The sequence below is a fragment of the Lagopus leucura genome, unplaced genomic scaffold (assembly GCF_019238085.1).
Source record: "Lagopus leucura isolate 7727_CA_CO unplaced genomic scaffold, USGS_WTPT01 Super-Scaffold_100001, whole genome shotgun sequence".
NCBI lineage: Eukaryota > Metazoa > Chordata > Aves > Galliformes > Phasianidae > Lagopus > Lagopus leucura.
The window spans coordinates 10,869,811-10,891,575 of NW_024962262.1; the positions used below are offsets into that span (position 1 = coordinate 10,869,811).

Sequence of the window (21,765 nt, forward strand, 5' to 3'; positions counted from 1 at the left end):
TTTTCTTTATTTTTCCACCAAGTGAAAGACCAGAGCGGGTCTCTGGGAATTCACCACACGACGAGCCCGGCGCTGAGCTCCGCGGGTCCGTGCCCGGGCTCCTGGCGTCCCCTCACAGCCCGTAGGGCGGTCCGCCAACCCCCTCGAAAATAAAACGGAGAGCACCGCCCTTCACGCCTCGGAGGGCGACGAGCGCAAGCAACGGCCGAACGACGGCCTGGAGGGGCTGGGCTGGAATGGGATGGGATCAACGCGCCGACCCTCAGCCCCCACCCCGGGGCAGGCGGGGACTCCGCTCCGCGCGGGGACGTTCCCGCGGCCTCGAGGGGAGCGGCAGCGGCAACGCCCGCCCCTTCTCCCCCCTCACCGTGACTCACCCGCGGGGACAAACCGCCGCCGTCCCCTCCCCGCTGGGTTGCGGTCCCCCGGGCCAACCCCGCCACCCTGGCGACCGCCGTCCCCCGCCCTGGCCCCAGCCGGGCTCCCGCCCACGGCCGCAGCCCCTCGACGGGGCGCTGTCCGCCCGGGGCCCGGCAGAGGGGCGCCCCCTCCCGCCATTTTCGGAGGAGCGGCGCCCCCCGATCGCCGCCTGTGTCACCCCCCTCACCCCACCGCCACTGCGCATGCGCGGCAGCGGCGCTCGTACGCGCGCTCCCCCACCGCCCTCTCCCACAGCGGCTCCAGGCAACCCCCCCCGCCGCTCTGCCCCGCCCTCCCCTGGCGATTTGAATATGCTAATAGAGCGGCCACCAGAAGCCCTATGGCGGGGCCGGGAGGCGGTCACGTGGGGCGGGGACGTGTCCTTCAGGGGCGGGCCCCGACCTGCCCAGGCGCCCTTAAAAGCGGGCGGCGAGCGAGGAAGCGCCTCAGTCAGAGAGAGAAAGTGCCGGGGCGGTCGGGCTGCGGCTGGTCCGCCCGAAACTTCTGAGTAACATCAACAGGGGGAGGGGAGGGCGGGCGGCGGTGGAGGAGGACGGTGGTGGCGGGGGGGAAGATTAGCAGCAGCGCAGCCCTCCCCGCCGCTCCCGCAGCACCCGGCCCGTGCCGGGCTGGGCAGGCCCCTCACACAAAGGAGGGCAGGGCAGGCAGCGCTGCCCCCTTCCCCCGCCTCGGCAGAGGGGCAGCGGGAGGCCCTTCCCGTGCACAGCACTCACAGCCACTCGCTCCTCTCCCGACCCCGGCTGCCTCTCTTCCTCCTCTTCCCCTCGCTCTCCCCTCTGCCTCCCCTCTCCCTCCCGCCCGCTGTCCATGTAGCCGCCCGGCCGCCGGCCCCTCTGCACTATGCCCATCTTACTCTTCCTGATAGACACGTCCGCCTCCATGAACCAGCGCACCCATCTGGGCACCACCTATCTGGACATAGCCAAAGGCGCTGTAGAGACTTTCATGAAGGTACCGGCGCTGCCTGGCGAGAGGAGGCGAGAGCGAGCGAGAGGGGAGGGGGCGGCGGGGGGCTGCGGGCCGGGGGCGCGGGGGGCTGCGGGTGAGACGGTGGGGGGGACGGGGGGGTGGGCAGCGCCGCGCCGCGCCGGGGGGGTTCCGGCGCCTCCTCTCGCCTCACCCTCCGCTTTGTCCCCGCGCCGCAGCTCCGAGCCCGGGACCCGGCCAGCAGGGGAGACAGGTACATGCTGGTCACTTTCGAGGAGCCTCCGTACGCCATCAAGGTAACCCCACTCCCCCCTCCCTCCCCGCCGCCCCCCGGCCCTCCTTCCTGCCCCGCCGCGCCGCCCCCTCGGTCGGGCCGGGCCGCGCGGCGCCGCGCACGCACGGGTTCGGGCAGCGGCGGCGGCGGCGCTGACATCAACATGGCCGACATTTTTTTTTTTTTTATATCCCCCGTGTGGTGTGTGTGAGCGGCACTGAACTGTGGGGGAGGTGTGCTTAAGTTGGGAGAAGTGACAGCAAGTCCGAGGAGAGTTCGGCGGGGAAGGGGCGGGAGAGGAGAACCCTCCGGGGGCGGGGGCTGCGGGACGCGGGGGTTGAAGCCGCTGGGCATCGCCTTGCGGGGGTCGCGAGCCCTGTGTGGAGGTACCTTCGTGTCTGTGTGTGTGGCTTCGCAGAAACCCGTCCCTTCTAACAAATACTCGATGAGCACGGAGTGTTAAGTCCGTCTTTTCCTCGTAATACTGAATATTGGTAACTTCGGAGGTGTTCTCTTAGCGTTAAAGGGAGATGTTCTAGCCAACAGAAAAGCTCGATCCCGTAGGAGGCTCCTGTCCCGAGCTCGTCCCACCAATAAGCCTTCTCGCGTTTCTCTTTTCAGGCTGGCTGGAAGGAAAACCATGCGACGTTCATGAATGAACTGAAAAACCTTCAGGCTGAAGGACTTACAACTCTTGGCCAGTCCCTAAGAACAGCTTTTGATTTATTAAACTTAAATAGATTAGTAACTGGCATAGACAACTATGGGCAGGTAGGTTGACTGGTAATAGGTGGAAAAATCATAAGACACAAGCTTCCCACAGGCACCAATTAACCTGTTGCCCAAAGTAGTGTCTTCGTGAAGTATTAAGTACAGGGGCTTCATCAAAAGCAAACAGAGCTCAGACAGTCTGAAGAAGTTTAGGTACTGACTACAGTTCTGTGCCCAATTGTTATTTCCTATTTTACTCACTACTCTTTTTTTAAAACTACAGAGTAAGCTCCAAGTTGACCTTCTCAGTTAAACTGTAATTTTTTTTTGTAACAAATTCCAGAACCTTAACTGATGAGCCCGGTGAGGTCTTCAAAACTTTGATTTCTGTATACAGTGCTGTATGATCAGTTAAGTACAATCTGGGCGATGAGCTTTTTTTCTGACAGCACTAAAACACCTGAAGTACTAAGCTGAGCACATCTTTCTCAATCCTTTATTTTCCAGTGAGTTTACTTCAACATTTCTCTGAATACCCTCATTTTCATATTCCTTTTTGTTTATATGAGAACCTTCAAAAGCTCTGCTTTTCAAATGCTTGTATTACAGCCATCCCTTTAAAGCAGGACTACTTCTGGGAAGGGCCACTGTTCCCTTGCTTGGTAGTATGACTTGCTACAAGCCAGTAACTCTAGGTTAAATATGCACTTTAAGAAGCATACCCAGTTCTTTCTGGCACTGGATCAAACCCTGGATTTGTTTTGCGTAGAAGATGTTGCCAGTACTGGGCAACGTATATCCCATGTTTTTCACGTGGGATGTACTAAAGTGAATCTCCCCTTTTCGTTTGTTGTTCTCATGTAATGCTTCGTCTGCTATCTGAGGATTAGTTACTGCTCTTGGTATTTAACATGGGAGTGTGGCTGTGGAAATAAGTCCCCATTTTCTCCCTCCCTTTTCCAGTCTGAGTGCAGTTTCCAATAACACGCCATGTTTGTTTGGGAAGGAGATCTCTCTCATGTTACACTGTATGGCTTTGCCACTAGGTGACTAAGTGAGTCTAAGCATTTGTAAAATGCCAGTTTGGTAATGAAACTTCAAAAAAAAAAAAAAAAGAGTGCTAGTTCCACACATAGCTTTTTTTTTTTTTTTTTTGTCTATTACCATCTGCTGTCCTCTTTTGTGTGCTAATCTTTCCCATTTTCTGCCATTTTTCTTAGTTACATTAGCAATGTGAAGCTTTTTGGAACATTTACCATAGTAGACACATACATGAAATACGTGCTCTTTACCATTGCTACTGACAATGAAAAAATATATGAAATCCGTGTCGTATAATTTGCACTGAGTGAACCAGCTAGGCTTGAGTACTTAGTCAAGTGGGTAATTGAGTGGTCGTGACTATTTTGGCCAGTTAGTAGTTCTCATTATTGCAAGTTGATGCTCTTTTGTCTGTGAAACAGTAGCTTTGTCTAGTTTTTGGTTGGGGGTCTTTCTCTGTGCTTGAACCCGCTGTGGTTAGGCATGCTATTTGCTCTGTTCCATGCATGGAGCAGACTGCTGAAGAGGTGTCCAAATGCACAGTCAAGTGACTGAGTAGAACTTTGACGACTTTAAGCATCTGCAAAAATAGTGCCAGATCATCTGCTGCTGAAGTGTCTGGTTCCCATTCTGGCTCTACTAATCAAAGTAGCAGATTTTCATAAATCTAATTAAATTCTGTAGCTCTTTGCTGGTCTGTCGGCACTCACAGGATGAGATGCAGGCCAGTTCACTTGCCTCAAGTTCACATTGGCCTTTGAGTAATAGCTCATGTTATCCATTAGACTTCTTATTGTTGAAGTCTACTACCTGAATGTCTTAAGAGAAATCTGTATCTAAATGTATGTGCTAAGAGAGGCATATGAAGTCAGGATAATAAAAATCGCCAGAATTCTCAGTGACATTCAAAATATATTTTTTAAAACTCAGATTCACTTATTTCTTTGTCAATTAAAAATACTAAGATATTAGAATATTTGAGTATTTTACTTAAATGTAGTGAAATGGAGGGTGATTATCTTAGAGTGGAGGAGCAGATAATTTTAGAGAAACGCAACATTTAGATTTTAGGTGTGTTGCTATGTGAAGTAATAAGCCCAAACATTAGTTGAGCTTTTATCTGGAAAAAAATCTCAACATCTTTTCACTAACGTGCTTGGTTTTTGGTTGTGTGGACAATCTTCCATTTGTTTCATGTGTATGAGTTGTAAAACAAATACTTATACATAAAAATGACAAGACACGTTATGAACACAATGGGGTTGTTTGCTGAAGTCATCCAGCAGCATGATGTCTTGTCTCCCCACTAACTTTGTACTGTTTGTTTAAATGGCAGTGTGACTCACTATGCTTGATTTCTTTCTAAGTAGACCAGAGTTCTCCATCAGCTGACTTCCTGAACAAGAGTGATGACTGGTCATTGTGAAATTGAGAAAAATCTCTTTCATGTTTTCTTGGAAAATTAATGTTTATAGTTTAATGAGTATTTACCATTATTACTTTTTCAGTAAATAAGTACTCAGTTGCTCATGATGATTGAGCATACAGCTATATTAGCTGATAATAGTATCTCATGTTCAGATCTTAAAGAGACACAGTCAGCTTCATTAGATTATCAAGAATCTGGAAGATATCTTTAAAAGCTGTTTCTGATATTAATGCTATAGTATGTCTTTATAAGCCCTTTGTCTTACCTGGGGGTTTTTTACATCAGATTTTGAAGGCTTCTGTCAACAGCACACACACACACACACACAAGGAGGCAGTAAAGCAAACAAAAGGAAAATAGTTTTATATTCTTAACAGTCAGCTTATTAGGGATTTTGGAAGTAAATATTTTCAGGTGAGTATTCCTTTAATTTTTACAGCACTTGCAGACTGATGAACTGTTTTATATTTCTTGAGTCCAGTAATTTCTTGCACATACTGTGTTTTGTCCTGATAATAGCAAAAGAATGAACATTCAAACAAGGTGTCAGCTTTTTGCTGAAAATAACGATCCTCTTCACCTCCTGCATTATTATAGAAAAGGAAAAGAAAAATTTGGTAAAATTCACAAGATTTTGATATATTTAGGAAGAAACCAATTTAAACATGCACAGTTCAGTAGGCTCACTTTCATATCACACAGAGCATAGTACTTCATTAGCCTGATTTTAGCTAATTGACTTCCCTTTGCCATCTTTTCCCCAGTTCAGTTTCCCCATTGTTTTGGGTAGACAAAAACTGAATCTATTTCTAGCAGATTTTCCATCCTTTTGGAATATACTCCTTACTGCTATGACTTGTTGCGAGGTATGAGTTACAAGTTCAGCAGTGTAGTTACAATTTAACTGAATATTTTTGAGTGTTACAAACAAATGCAGCTTGTTAGAGATAATGGAAGGGTAAACACTAGTGATGTGTTTCTGGAGTTATTCTTTCTGTGAAAACAGAAAACACAAATGTATCTATTATATAACACAGCAAAATATAAACAAGTGGCTGAATTGAACCAGCTATTTACTTCAGTTTGCAGTTTCTAGTCAAGTATCTAAGAATGAGCAATAAAGCTAAGGTAGGTGAAATGCATCACTGGTATTTTGGAACTTGCATGCAAAGGACCAACACAGCACTACTGAAAATGAATCTGACAGATGTTTGAAATTGCTGAAGCTCTGATTATCTGAAACCCTGTGTTTCGCTTTCTCTATTATTTGCTTAATGGAGGTCTCTTAGTATTTTTTTCAGTATTATATCAAATGAGGCTTGAGAGGATGAAATGCATTTAAGGATTTTCGAAGTCATTGTGTTGGTATTTTTTTTCCTATTTTTCCTTTTTTGGGATGAAATTCCATTTCAGTATTGCTAGTGGAAAACTTTTCAATAGCAGATAATGAGCTTTTTATCTCATTAATTCAAATTGCACGTTTCTTCAGCAGCATAATTATTGATATGGACAAACTGGCTTAGGGATGAATTTCACATGTTAAACACAGTGGTACAAAAGCACATGCTAACATAGTTGTTTGGAGACAACAAGGCCAACAATAATACTTCCAAGTGGATTTGAGAGATGTAATTTTCATTCCCACTGATGAGAAAGGTGCACTCCCTCTTTTAAAAAATGCATTACATTTTTGGTGTCTTGAACTGTTTGTGCCCAGTTTTAGTGAGAACTTTTTTTTCTACATCGTATTTCACCTGGAAAAGTGTATTAAGACATTTTGAAACTAACATAAATCCAAGTGGAAGTGAATTGTTTATGGGTATTTTAGAAAGGGTTAGAAACACCCATTTCTGATTTGGAAGTTGAAAGGTGCCCTGCATTCAATGGCTTTAATTAATCTTTTTTTTTTTTTTTTTTTTTTTTTTTTTTCCAGAGGTTTTATTCATACAATGCATGAACATCAAACAATCTAAGCATAGGTTAGTTGCTGCTCTGCATTTCTCTGAACACAAGGTTAGGCCCATTTGCAGTTAGGGTAGCGCTAGTGCTGATTTGTTCACACAGTGAAGCTTAGAGTTGGTTTTTAGAGACAAGTTTGGCCATAATAGCTTAAATATGATTATGTTCCAGGTGCAGGTAGATAGTGTGCCTAGGAGATCAATTCTGATTGTGCTTGTAGGTGCACTTCAATTTTTAAGTCACACACTGTAGGCTGTCGTCTCCTTTGTTGCACATCTGTGCCCTAAAACATGCTGAGCTTAAAAAGAGAATGAAACGCTCATATGAAATCTTGTCCCTGGTATTTACATATGTTATGCTTTTGCAGTGACATGTTCTATTGAATAGTTTTATTTTCTGATTATTTTTTGAGGATTGTTACTGGAATTCTTTGCTTCCAAAAGTCAAAATCCATCAAGCATGCCTTTTGTCTTGGCATTTTGGGGTCACAAACACTGCACTGGAGTGGCTTGTGTTAATGTGCATCCAAATTTGGAACCAAAGTTTAGATAAGCATTTCCTGCTTTGTCATGCTTGCATGGTTACACAGCGCTTTGCTTTTCGTGTTGGTAGAGGCAGATCTTTACACTCCTGGTGGAGATCTCCCATTCTCTTTCACCTTTCCCAATAAACATAAAGGGGAGAATTTCAGACAACAGAAATAAAACATAGCAAACTGAAGTATAATGTCAGAAATACTTAAAGAAAATACAGGATTCTGAATTATCCTATAAAGTAGAAATGGCCTTAGCATAGATTTAATGCCTATTATGTCGAAGACTTATTTGAAGTGCTGGTGAAAATCAATCTTTTTCACCTCCTATGTGATGAAGTTAAGCACAGTTTCCTAATTTATAGTTTTTAGTCTGTAATTTACGAGTCTGTTATCTAGTCCATACTTAAAATGATTCTGATTTGTAGGTAGTTTTGTTTTATCATATCTTTTAGTGAGCACTATGACATCTTTTTCCACTTGCCAGGGGGGCTGCGTTCTTTTTAGCCTTCCCAGACTCACAAAGTTCACTGAGTCTCAGGAGTAATAATCGCATCAGACTTAGGTGTTGTTAAAATCACTCATCTACTGTAAATCCAGTACATTTTTAAGGAAGAATCAAAAGTTAAAGCAAGCTTACACAGAATGCTGTGCTTTTCCTGGTTAAAATGATCTCATCCATCTCTTTCATTAGCAGGAAGAATTGAGATACTTCCTCATGTTCTGAATATCAAATATGCTTTGGCTGCTTTGATTCTTTAAGTGCTTGATATTTCAATAAATTGGATTTGGAAGGGTCAGTGCCATAATATGTCAGCAGTGACTTTGATTTTTAGGGATCAGGTGGGGGCAGGCTGCCAGCACTTCAGCAGCTGCTGTAGGTGTCTGTGTCAGGCTGCTCCTTGGCCTCTCTGGCAAGTCAGAAGAGGACAGTCTGGAGTTTCAATATTGTATCTCTTGCCTTTTTATCTTGAACCTCATATCTGCCGCAGTATGAACTCCCTGGATATACTCTCCTTCTTATTTAGGTGCTTAAAGGTATGTGTCCTCTCTAGGTGAAGTATTCCTTATGTTTGTGCTTCATCGGAGCCAACTGCTAGGGACGTTCAAAGGCAGAGATTGGTCATTTTATAAAACACAAAGTATTTTTTTCCCCAGTGTTTATCACTGTATTCTCTTTAAGTTTTTATTTTTTTTTTACTGAGTAGTTGGACAGCCCATGCCTCTGAAGTCTGAAGGGAAGTGCTGTTGTTTGTTATGTGTCTGACTTTATTTGACTGAGGTTCATTTGGAACTAATTGTGTTGCTTAGGAGCCCTGCTTGCTTTTTTTTTTTTTTTTTCTTTTTGTAGTGTATTTGTGCCTGTAATGGCACAGTGTGTCTTTTGGTTCACGGAATATTTCCATATCTGCATCTACCAGTTGGAGAACATATTAATGTTTGCACTCCACGTTGCGATTTTTAGCATCATACTGTGTGGCCCTTTAATCAAGTTGTTTTCAGCTGTTGTTTGTGCAACAGATTGGAATTTCATAAAATTTGTGAGCATTAGCATCTGGCTAATACAGAACTCCATCAAGTATGCAGTTTGCATTATGTGATTATGGTGCTAATTTTTGTTGTCCTAAGCATAGCCCAGTCTCGTTTCAAGAAAAGCTACAACATCAGATAGGAAGTGGTTTGTGTGTATTTATGAAGTATTTTCTATGTATCAATGTGTTGATACTAGTCTAATGCCAAATATTGAAAGCAAATAGGATTTCAGGTGCTTATTATTGCTTGTATGCTTTACCTTAAAAATTAAGAAGGGCTGCCTGTAATCCCAGTACTGTAAAGCTGACCCCTAATGGACTAGATTTTTCAAAAACATATAGCAATTTTTATCTTAAAATAATGAGAACTCAAGAATGTTATCTAAGCACCTGTTGTTTTTATTCTAGAGGTAGTGCCTCTGCCTCAGTTAATTGATTTGCCCTGGCTCACATAAATCTGCAGTCTGCTGTAGATTTAAGCCTACATTTTTTCAGTAGGGAAATTGGGTTTGTGCCTACAGCTGAATTAAAATAGGTAATATTTAAATTATAGTATATATATATATGTATATATATATACATAAAATATAGAAATTATTTAATTTTAAGATGGCAACTTTAGGCTGGAAATATGAATGAGTATGACTAAGAAACTGAATAAGGCTTCTATTTGAATGAGAGGATGAGAGGTTTTGTCAAAAGCCAATCCTACTCTAAAACGTGGGCCTGGCAGCATTGATGACTAGATAACTAGAATAGCAGATAAGTATTGCTTATGTCTGGTGTTGTTCCATGGCTTTAAGCTTGGGGATGTTATACAAAACTGATCTAGCAGGAGCAGAGTAGTTCTCTAGTATGCAGTTCTGACAGTTATTCAAGGACATAAATATTGCAAATCATGCTTAGTGTTCAGTTGTTGACTCATCCAGTAAACCTTTGCCTGAATAGTCATATTTGGTATCTGTCCAGTGTCCATTCCCTTTAATTCATGGATTTTTTCAGTCTGCATGTAACTGTGCCTGCTTGTGGAGAGCAGGGTGTTAACCTGATTTCATTCAGTAACAGTTCTTGAGGATAAATGGTCTGAATATATTGTGCATTTTTGCCAATGTCTCCTTGAGACAAAAGGCTGCATTGGACAAATCCAGAATATTTGTCACAGGAATCAATTTAAGGTGTTGACATTGTTGCTTTAGTTGAAGATAGCCATTTCTCATATTATGAGTTCATCTTTCCTTCACCAAATACTCCACCCATGGACTTTAAATCCCAGAGCACTCACTTCACTTTGTGCATTGTTGTAGGACTGCTGAAGTGACACCCATCCTAGCTGTGTGCTCTGCTCCACTCCTGAACTTCTGGACTCATAGTTATGCCAAACTAGGAGCAAATTGTGACTGTGACTTCATGAAGTAAATTAAACTAAACTAGTGATTGATTCAGATACGTTAATAAGCTGAACTATGAACTTAAGTGGGTCAGAATCAATTTTTTAACAGCCAGGTTGTTCCTGCTGTAGTGGTGATAAACTTCAAGAGGGAATCACTGGGAAGTGTTGGGGCAGCAATCATTTATCCTATATTCATGAGTCAATACTCTACCTTCAGTCAGATTATCTTTAACCTGAGTTGATAACCTACAAAAAGGTAGGGTGATTTTTGTATGCATCTCTTTGGCTTTTCCACTTTGGTTATTTGATTTTTCCCTGCTCAGTAGGCTGGTACTTGTGAAATTTGCTACTTCAGTACATGGAGGACAGAGGTCTGTCCTAGCCCTGTGAATTCCACTGACTGAACCAGGCCTAGCTGTGTGAAGTCATTGCTGTGAAGCAGAAAGGCTGCAGTAATTAGGGACTTGATCCAAAGCCTGACAAGGTCAATTATTTTTAGAATAAAAGGTTCAGAAATATTTTTAGAAAATATGAGCAAAATGATCTTCAAACCCAGTTTTTTGGGGGTTGGCTTTAAAGATCAAGTCATGTTTGGCATGGACAGTTATATCAGCTGTTTTTAAGAAGTGTATGAAACGCTCAAATATAAGCTGTTTCTTTAGCAGCTTGTATTTACTGTATTTAGCCAAACAACTTTGGAAGCCACCAGGATTTGTTGGCTGATTTATCCAACTTCAGTGTGATTCCAGTAGCAATTCATTTACAAATCTATAACTAATAAGGTGCATCTTTATTTTTAAGTAACGGTTTCCATTACCTTAAAAATAAGGTGCAAGATGTGCTCACAGTTGTTTTCCTCCTTGTATATTTCAATTTCATGCAGAATTAGTTCTTCCGTTTGGGGGATTTTCCTGAATCGGTTAGTTTGGTGCTAATGTGTTTAAAATATTAGTAGCTTTTCTTGTTGTTTTCAGTTTTGTTGCTGTTGCTCACTATTACTTTCTGGAGTTGACTGTATATGAAGAACATCATGTAGTTCTTGTTGTTTTGAGAATATCATGTTAAATTACCTGTCATAATTTGTGAAAGATTCAAGGACTTAATAGTTTTTGAAACTTATCAAGGACCTAACCTAAATTGGAGCACTTACAAGTTAATCAAGAAGTTATAACTTACATAACATGTTATTTAGAACTCAATTAAATTTACTCTTAGATAAAAGAAACAGGACAGAATTTTATAACGAAGTGATGTTTTTGAGGCTGATTTACAAATATTTGGAATTATGTGATTTATGAACTTAGAATATCTGTGAATCTTGGGATTCATGGTCTGCTGTCCTAGTTAATCCTACTGTGTATTCATTATTTTTGTATTATTCAGTACCAAGTCTATAAAAATGCTTCCTTGACAAATCTCCCTTCTGTTTTCATATGTACACTACTCACTGTGGAGGCTTTATATTCCAGAATAATCTTTTGCATTGAATCTCCTTCTTAGGCTGTTTTCAGTTGCTTTTTGGTGTTTTCTGCTGTTAATCTTGGTTTTGTTCTTAGGACAAACTTTTGAGTAGAGTTCCAAGATGACTGAGTGTGCATAATTAGGTAGTATTGTATGCATTAGTCTTCACTAGATTCTGTGCTAGACTTGGGAACCTGGAATTTGCAAAGTTATGAGCATTGTAAAAATGATACTAGAATTGCAGAATAACTTCATTGCACGTTTCAGGACAGGTATACAATGCAGTTATTGCTTATAGGACTCATCCTTGCAAGGGCAGGCAAAACAAGCAGAGCGCTTGTACTTCTATATATATATCATATATTAAAAATCTGTGATTTTTTTTTTTTTTTTAAACAAAGAGTTTGGTATCTCATTTCATATGTAATTCAGTAGTTTTGTCCCTGTAGTATGTAAGTAGTATCTTATTGGATCACTGAAGTTTGCTGTGGGGCTTCCAAGCTGGACAGAAAAGATGTAAGAATATATTTGCAGCTTCAATATTATTCTAAGATATATTCAATAATTACTCTGGTGCAAATTACCTTTTCATCCTATGTATATATATATATATATATTTTTTTTTACTAAATACCTTAAATAACAGAATTGTAGGGGTTGGAATGGACCTCCAGAGATCATAGAGTCCAACCCCCCTGCCAAAGCAGGTTCCCTACACCAGGTCTCACAGGTAGGCATCCAGGCAGGTCTTGAACATCTCCTTTTCTTAAGTGGAACTGCAAAACCTGTTTAAGAATGCCCCCTTCATTCCTATATTTTGCAACTGCTATGCTAATAAGTGTAATTTCTGGCATGGCTTAGGAGGAAGTTACACTTGTGTTCTCCATTGCTAATTGTTTTGTTTAACCTGCAATTCCTTTTTTTTTCCCAGTCACCTGAAATACAGAAAACTTCAGTTGCACCATAGAATCAATATCCTGCATGTGTGAAGATCATTCAGTTTACTGCTAATCTATAGTGCCAGTAAGAGATGAAGGAAAAGCTGTTCAACTACCTCATAATCCTTTGCAAGCATTCCAGATAAGAAACTGTTTATTGTATGCCTTGGACATGGGAAGAGTAACTCTTAGCTATTTGTAACATAGTTAGCTGAAGAAGAGTTCTCTAGGAAATGAAAAATCATTTTGCCTGTAATATCTTCCCTGTAGCTTATAGAGAAGGATAGCTGTATGTTGCTGAATTCAGGTTTTGAAATCACATCACAAAGGAAAGCTCTTCTGTGGTATCCATTCTTACTGCAAAATCATAGCCATCAATATACTGACTTCCAGAGAGTGAATGAGTGCAGGAGAAAACGTGACTGCTTGAACATTATTTTCCTGATGAGTTAGTGGAAGTGTGAGTTCAAATCTTGATAAGTTCTAGTAAACTGTTTCTTAAAGTTGCTCTTAAGGTTTTGTCCGAAAGATAAAATAGTTCTTCCTATCTTCAGAATGAAAGTGTGGGGGGTGAATATAATTGAATATTGTGAGTGAAGCTTCCAAAGGATGGGCAGTAGAATAAGAGCAATAGACAGCAATAAAAACCAAATCAACAAACAAATAAAACCCAAAACAAACAAACAAAAAGAACGGAATTGGTTTTATGGTCTGTACTGTCTTTGGTGTTAGAAACCATGAGCTAACAGATTAAGATAGTTTGATTAAGAGGCTAGGATCCAGTAAGCAGCTGCTGCTTATCTCTGCTTATACAATTGTTCAGCCTTTTCTTAGGTATATGCAATCACAGAGGAAAAGGGTGTTTAGTTGTTGCTATGTATTTTGAGATATGTTCTGTATGAATGCTGTCTCATTTATCTCCTTGTTCCTCGATCACCTCTTCTGAGGAGAGGTTTTAGTAACTTGTGCCCCCTCTGCTGTCTGGCTTTCTAATTGCAGAGTAAAAATACTAGATAACATAGCCTATTAGAGAGTAAGTATCTCACTTATTTTGGCCAAACATTGACTTATAGATACTTCACTGTATGGGAGTGGAAGTACAATAAAAACCAATCTAGTCCTAACATGTGGGAATCGGGAGAGGTGTTGGAAGTTGGTGTTTTCTTCTTAGCGTGTGTTTGTCATGAGGTCAATCAAAACTCCTTTGGCAAACCTCTTTCTTTCCCACATCCCTCTGTCAGACACACTGGTGTTTTTAGTTACTGCATGTCTGCTACTATTATGTTTCTGATTCACTTTTATTTCAGGATGTGGAACTCTTCTTTTTTGGGGGGGAGGGGAAGGGTGTGGTGGTGGTGGTATTAAAGAGTCTCTCAAATGACCTTCAACGATTATTTTACCTTGTTCTTCCTGAAACCTGTACCTAAGGGTGTGAAGTAGTATTCTCAGCTGCCTAGCTTCAGAGGAGGTAGAACATAAATCCTCACATCTTGGATACTTTAGGGGTGAGAAAGATTTTGATGTTTTAATAGAAAATGTATGTCCATACTGCAGATGCTTACATAGACTATCGAATGAGAATTAATGGTAAGAATTCATCCTCTTCTTTGTGTTTCTTTCAGAAGAATACTGGGCACTTTTTTTTTTTTTTTTTTTTTTTTTTTGGTGGTAGTGGAATTCCTGGATTTCCTAATTTCATAAGATTCCACTCTGTTATTGATTGTCTCTCTTTGCCATTAATCGGATATCAGCAGAGGCTTCATAAGTCTTCAACCACTTATGTCCTATTTACAATTTGAAATGATTAATTTAGCTTTCATGAAACTTTGTAGGCTTCTGAAAGTGATCTTGAAATTCATGTATGGTACAGATATGCTATTCTAGTAGTAACAAAATTGGTGCTACTGCACTGTCTTCTCAGCGATCACCACGGTCAAGACTATATTAGAATCTTACAGGTAGCAAAACAGATGACTTAGCAACTCTTTTTGCATGAAATCTGGCTTGTCAGAGATCTTAATCCTGTGTGTAATACCAGAAAAAGCTTCAGTTTACAGCAGTGTTGCTTTTTATCAAGTAGTAGGAAAATTTACTACTGAACTAGAAAGCTTATTCTTGAGCACTGTAGTGTGTATGTTTATGTGTGTAGTTGTAGTGTGACTACATTCATTTGTAAATGAATGTAAGGCAAAGTAGTTTCAGTGAACAGTTCTATTGCCAATTTTGAATTCATTTAAACTTTAGTATGATGCCAGAGTGTTCAACTGTGTTTGGGACTTGAGAAACAATTGTGTAATGTATAAAATAGAATTGAATTTATAGTCCTGCATGACTATACTAACTGGTTCTGCAGAGATAATAGAAGATAATGAATGCTGATAAAAGTTGAATAAGATGCTGCTGTTCTTGTGTAGATATTGGTGCAGAGCAGCTGTTAAATACCTGTCTGTTTTTCTAATGATCTTCTGCACTGAGCAATGAAAAGTCTCCAGTAAAGGCAGTGTTCATGTTCTAAACGCTTTATAGTTACGCTAGAGCATAATTGATATTGCGAAGATATAAAAGAGAGGGGAAGAAAACATGATAGATAGGATCATTTATTTTGCTGAAATCCAAGTTCAGCATTTTGGTATTTAAGTCTTTACCAGTGTAGGAGGTGCAGATCTTCCAGTGTAATTGCTAATAATTCTACCATAATTCTGTCTTTTTTAGATCTCATTTGAAACAACTGTTTTTGCACCACGATTGTTCACAGATGCTCATTGTCATTTATGAGAATTTTGACCTTTTAAGATCCGGAAGGAAGAAAAAAAAGAGGATTGAGCTGAAAAGTGCACACTTGTATTTCTTGAACAGATGACTGAGATCTCTTTACTGACAGTCAGGGCTGTTATTTTTGAAAATAAAAATAAAAAGGATTTACTGCAAAAATGTGTAATGGACAAGCAATAGAACTTTCATTCTCCTGTTAAACTTTTGGAATCACTGAAGCGAATGCATATTTGCATTCAGGAACTTGATAATGATCTGAAAATTAGCATGAGAAGAATTTTCCATGAGAACTCCCTTTCTGATGTCTACTAACACGTTCTTTTAAAATTAGTCTCTTCAGTTTGCATATTTTTCAGTTTCTAGCCTCTGGAATTTACATGAGTCTTTCTAAGTCACTAATCTGGAATTTTTAGTAGTCATTCCTGGTCGGTATGCAATTTTTAGTCTCTGACTTGGTATTTTTTGTCATGTCTCTAGTTCAGCTATTTCTTTCATTTTTTCAACACTTATGACATTGAAATCAATATTTAAATGTATGCGTGATGGTAGTCTTAAGTAAATATTCTCTTGCTGCAAGTACAATAGTGTAAAATACTGTACATTTGTTCAACTGCAGGTCATGGTTGTTCTAGAATTGATTTAGCTGTACAACTTGGAGAAGAAAAAAAATCCATCTGCATATTAATCATTCTGAAAGTGGTTACTAAACTTGTCTATGAAATTGAATCTTTGGTCCTGGCAGTCTTAACCAGACAATTGGGCTTGATAATTTCATCCATTTCTGGCTCAGTGTAAGGCTCCTTTTAAAAATGGCACACAAGACAGGGAGAACTAGCCATGTCTCTTGCTGTGACTTATGAGAACTGAGAGGTGAGAAGCTTCGTGGTGTTCACAGCTCTTTCTTTGTTTTCATTATTTGAGCACAGAAGTACTTTGTTTGGAGAAATAGCATCTAATGTAACTGGAGTTGCTTTGTGGTTTGGAACAAGCAGTCTTCAAGTGATCAGCTGTTGAGAAGTATGCATATTGCATAACAGAAGTTTGGTTTTTTTCGGGCTTTGGATTTCTTGCTTATCCAATTTTAGCCTAGCAAACCTCCAGAATTGCCCTAATATTTATACTCATTCTTAAGTTTTCTTCTAAAACTGTGTTTTTTGGTCTCATCAGTGACTATCTCTTGAAAATGCAGGGCACGTCTCTTGTAGTACTTCACAGTACTTGGTGGTTAAATAGGTCAGCTGCTAAAACCTCAGGTGCTGGTTCTTCAGTATGCTTTTCCACCACTGGAAATACACAATACAGCCTTCATAAGGAAGGCTGTATTCAGAGAAGTTTGCAGTTGGGTAACAGAGCTAATTGAATTAAAAAGGGGTACTGCATGAGCAAATTAGTATGTATCAAATGTGATACAACTAGCTGGAGACCTTATGGGAGCTAGTTGCTGATGAATTTTCAGCTAGAAAAATATTTAGTTTTTCCAAGATACTTATCTATAAACAAACCTGCTTTTTTAATCTTACTAAAATAGGAGTTTAAAACACTTATTTAATGTAACCTGAACAAATTGAGACTCAAATTACCACAGTATAAATGTAACAACAGAGTTTATAGACTCTGAAATGTTTATATCCTGTCAATGGTTGTAATTTATCTGAAAGCAGAACACAGGAACAGAAATATCTTTGCTTCTACTTTGTTGGAATAGGCCTGTATAATGCTAGCTTAAGTAGTGAGCAAGGCTCTTGTTTTCAAAGTTTGCTTATACTGAAGCAGAGTTGTCTTTATATTATTTAAGAAATGGGAAACCCTGAATTCTTGTTTTGGAGTTTCTGCTGTAAGAATGCTAGGTATTTTCAAGAGCATGGTATTTCTAAGATGTGGAAAGTCAGTGTTTTGTTGTAATAGCATATTTCAAATCGAAAGGCAATCAAAAATTATGTTTGAGATGAAGTTCTAAAATGTTAATGAACAAACTGTACAGTTCTCTTTAAAAAAAAAAAAGTTGTAAATGTCTTCAGGAATTTCATTTTGCCAAACTGAATGAGTTTTGAAAGCTTATTTATAAGAGATTGTTCTTAAGAATGCCTGATAATACTGGCTTTGTATGCCTTTGTGTGGCTAAGTGAGGAGTATGGCTGGAGGGGTCTTAAAGAATTAAGGACATTGACTTTTTTGGCCAAAAACAGTGGGCATGTTATTGATATATTTCTTTTTCCCCTTGGTATATTCTAATTAATTTTTCGTTCCTCTAGATGGAATGTAGATCTTCATGTTTCTAAATTATATGGGGCTGTGAATTTAAGTGCAGCTAGGCAAACTCATGTCTTTAATTCACTGGTGAGCCATGTAGTTCGGCTTCATTTTGTAAATCCTTTCTCATAAGGATAATATGTAGCTCTTTTGATGAACTCGAGGTTATATGGGTAATTTCACATGTGAAGAGATTTCAAGGGAAAGCTTTCCCTTAGTACTTACATAGATATGAAGTATTCTGCGAGAGTGAATTGCTACTGTTTCCACATCTAGCCCTGGTGTGAAAAGAGTTACTTAGTCTTTGAAATTCTCAAATCAGTTGTTACTCTGGCTATAAATGTGTGTTGCTCTTTTTTGGTTTAAAAAAAAAAAAAAAAGCTTTTGTAAATAAGTTGCTATGTTTGCATTCTAGACAGTATCTTGATCATTATCATGTGAAATTATGAGAGATTAAGGCTGAAGTCACTATGCCTATAATCTTCAGACTTTTGTAGAGGAGGTGCAATTTTTGTTCCTTCTTTAGAATTTCATCATTCTAAGATCCTAAATTTAAGGCTTAAATTTTGGATGGCTAAGATTAGGAGATTATAATTGGGCTACAGAGAAGCACTTAAGATAATAAGGAACTGTAGTTAATGATGTCAGAGGCTAAATTTTCCATAATTATATTTAGAATTTGTTGTGGTTTTATGATTTTTGTTACTGGTATTCCATGTCATAATGTCATGTAGTTGTGCCAGAACACCAGAATATTGACCTAGAAGAGTATAAACCATAATGTTCTAAATCTAAAATCTTGTGTTTTTATTCACCTTTTATAATCTGTTGTTGAGCTAGGATGAAAGTATTTTTTTAGAAGTCTATGTTCATGAGAAACATTATTTTCCTCAAGTTAGAAACCCTTTTTCAAATACTATTCCAGTTTCAAAATAATTAGCTTCCTGCTGCTATTTTGTAGTTGTGGTGAAGTTCTAGGAGGAAGTTTTTCACCCAGAGGGTGGTGACGCACTGGAACAGGTTGCCCAAGGAGGCTGTGGATGCCCCATCCCTGGAGGCATTCAAGGCCAGGCTGGATGTGGCTCTGGGCAGCCTGGTCTGGTGGTTGGTGACCCTGCACATAGCAGGGGGTTGAAACTGGATGAGCATTGTGGTCCTTTTCAACCCAGGCTTCTAGATTCTATGATTCTATGATTCTAGTTGGCAAAGTAACGTAAGTGTTCTTCATAGTTAAATGAGACTAAAAATTCCTCAATTGCTTTCAATTAAAATTACTTGTATTGTAGGAATCCTTAAGTTCATGTAGCTATTTAAATTAGATTATGAACTAGCTTGCCTATCATAGAAGGAATTGATCTTCACTGTTTAATTTCTGGTTTTGCTTAGGTTTTTTATGTAGTGCTATTCTAAAAGAAAATCTTATAATCTTCACTAAGCTTCAGAAAACAGAGCAAATAGCTTTTTCATTTTTCTGTTGGCCTAAAGTAAATTGTCTGTGGTAAAGGTGTTGCTGCTTAAAAATGAATGGCCCTTACCAAATGGATTTCAAATTCAGTGAAGTGATATTTCTGATCTAAACAATCAGTACTTAAAACCATTATATATATAAGTGATAATTTAAATGATCTTTTTACTGAAAGCTCTTAATTATGTCCACTATTTCAGAATTAATTATAATCCTTCATGAGAGGGTTTGTTTATAAATGGTACTAGGCTGTGGGTCTGGCATTATCTTTGCTGTTTTCTGAAGAAAAAATGAGGTGTTAAGCTTGGACGTACAGAATAGGACCCAATAAACAAAAGATTGTGCTGGCCCTTAGGCCATTCTGTCTGTAACCCTGGCTAGGATATAGTGTACTAACTTTTCTAGGAGTGGACACATCTGTGGATTAATTTAGGATCCTCTTTCTTATTCAGAAGGGCCTGAAGACTCCTAGCATACTGGCAATAGATAAAAAGGAAGCACCAATAGCAAACCAAACTTATTTTTGTTATAAATCAGTTGAATGACTTGGTTGGAACACAGAATGCCTTAGATTGTATGTTTGAATCTTAAGTAATTCATTATAGAAGGTTTATTTTTTTCAAGAACTTTCTTGTGAAGTTTTCTTGCATGCATGATTGAACTCCTTGAGTGGAAAAAAAGTAGTAGCTACTACTGTTCATTTAAAAGTTTTTCCTTAATATATAGAACACTTGTCAACACTAGAATCACTATCACAAGGTGCTATGAAAATGCTTTAGTTGGTCACGCAGTAATTAAATCAAGTGTAAGATCAACTGCAACAGGTAGAATAGGGCATATCTGATTTGGAGAGTAAGTTGCTCCTCTGAATAGCTGCAAGGCTGTCTGAATACTGCTGTATGTGTTATTCTTCCAGTCCTCTGTTAATCATTTTTTGCCATATTTTGTTTGAATTATCTGAGTAGAGATGTGTTGTCTACCTTTCTATGGCCAAACTGTAAAAAGTCTGAGAAACCCATGGAACCATACATGAGAATAACACTTGCTGTTTTGTCAATGACTGCTTAATGAACCGAAACTTATGAATTTGTTGCATCATTTTAAATGAAGTTACTTTTTTCTTTTCTTAGGGAAGAAACCCATTTTTTCTGGAGCCAGCAATAATTATAACAGTTACTGATGGGAGTAAATTAACTACAACAAGTGGAATACAGGAAGAGGTAAGATCTGATCTCTGTTTGCAGTGTACTAAACACAGTTGAATACTGCTTTGAGGAGAAACTTATGATCCTACTGTAAGGTGCATTCATTAATAGCTTAAACTTGCATGTTTTTTCCTTTATCTCGAAGTAATTTTATACAATAGTACTGTCAGAATCTAAATTGCTCTTTTTTCTTATCACGTGACAGAAGCATGTAGTGCAGCTTTGGTCTGTATAGTAGACTCAGTTCACTATTTCTTTCAAGTGAGTTCATTTAAAATATGTTAGTGGAAGAAACTGATTTATTCGAAACATCTAAATGTTTAACTGATCTAAATGTAAGCACATATAGATCCAACTTAATGTAGTCATTTCCCAAAGAAAATTGTTGCTGGGCAGTATATGAAATACATTGTTCACACAAGGCTCTTAAAGTGATTACAATCTGATCAATAATATCCTTATAATCAAGAGTGGAAGAAATGTATTTCAAGTTAAATCTGTAGTACAGTTTTTAAAGCACTAAAAGGCCTTAATATATTGGATTATCTGCTTGAGTATCTAGCCAACTCAGAATCAGTTAATGCTGAGACACCAGACTGTTTTAGCTTAATGACTGCACTGAATTATTTCCTTAAAAAGATGTTAAAAAAAAAAAAAAAAATCAGGAAGGATGGCTTTGTGTGACTGTCTTAGTATCTATTTCATGCAGTAGAAAAACAAAACTCTAAACTAATTTCCCTTTCAAGGACAAGGCTAATTTTCAAATGCCTGTCTTGAAACTTAAGAGGAGTATTCAGACTTTTTATGTGGTACACCACATTTGAGTATACAGAGTAATTTATCAGACATCATTGTTCATCAGTTTATTGAACTTCTACTCTGTTAATACTCTATTATATTGCATTCTGATAACACTTACAGAAGTTGCTTGTGTGGAAAGTGATATTTGAGCATTTTTGTAACGTGTTTGACGTAGAAGGAAGACACTTGAATGACTTGATAATTCTATATGGACTACTAACAAATAGACATAGCCAGTAACTGAAAAGGCATGCCTGGACCCAAGACATCAAGTAGGTTATTTTTATAAAACTTCTACTGTGTTTTTTAACCTTCTAAGTTATGAAGTAGAATAGCAACTTCGTGTTAACTGTAATTTGGTGAGCAAGTGTAAACTAAAGAGAAGACAAGCTTTCTACAGTATGTAGCAGCACTCTTAACAGCAGAATACTGTGTTTTATTTTTGAAAGATAAAACTGGTCAAATAGTCATGTAAATCCTTCCTTGAGGATGAGCAACTTCAATATTGAATGACAAAGCTGTAAAATCTGGTACTGACATCGTGGAGTGAGGGTACATAAAGGTGATCAGTGGGTACTCAGCACTGGTGAGGCCGCACCTTGAGTATTGTGTTCAGTTTTGGGCCCCTCACTACAAT

At 39.2% G+C, this 21,765-nt stretch overlaps 1 protein-coding gene across 4 annotated transcripts in view; it reads left to right on the forward strand.

Annotated features, from left to right (window-relative positions):
* The first annotated feature begins 1,020 nt into the window (after window positions 1-1,020).
* The window catches only part of INTS6 (integrator complex subunit 6), a 42,091-nt gene continuing 21,346 nt past the window's right edge, over window positions 1,021-21,765 (forward strand). For 2 of the 4 annotated variants that reach the window (XM_042866891.1, XM_042866894.1), the window contains exons 1-4: window positions 1,022-1,392; window positions 1,587-1,664; window positions 2,264-2,413; window positions 20,253-20,342. In XM_042866891.1, coding sequence (XP_042722825.1) covers window positions 1,282-1,392; window positions 1,587-1,664; window positions 2,264-2,413; window positions 20,253-20,342 — 429 coding nt within the window. In that variant the 5' untranslated portion in view covers window positions 1,022-1,281. Of the gene's footprint in view, window positions 1,393-1,586; window positions 1,665-2,263; window positions 2,414-20,252; window positions 20,343-21,367; window positions 21,401-21,765 lie in introns of those variants that run through there. The other 2 variants (XM_042866893.1, XM_042866895.1) reach the window with 2 other exon arrangements.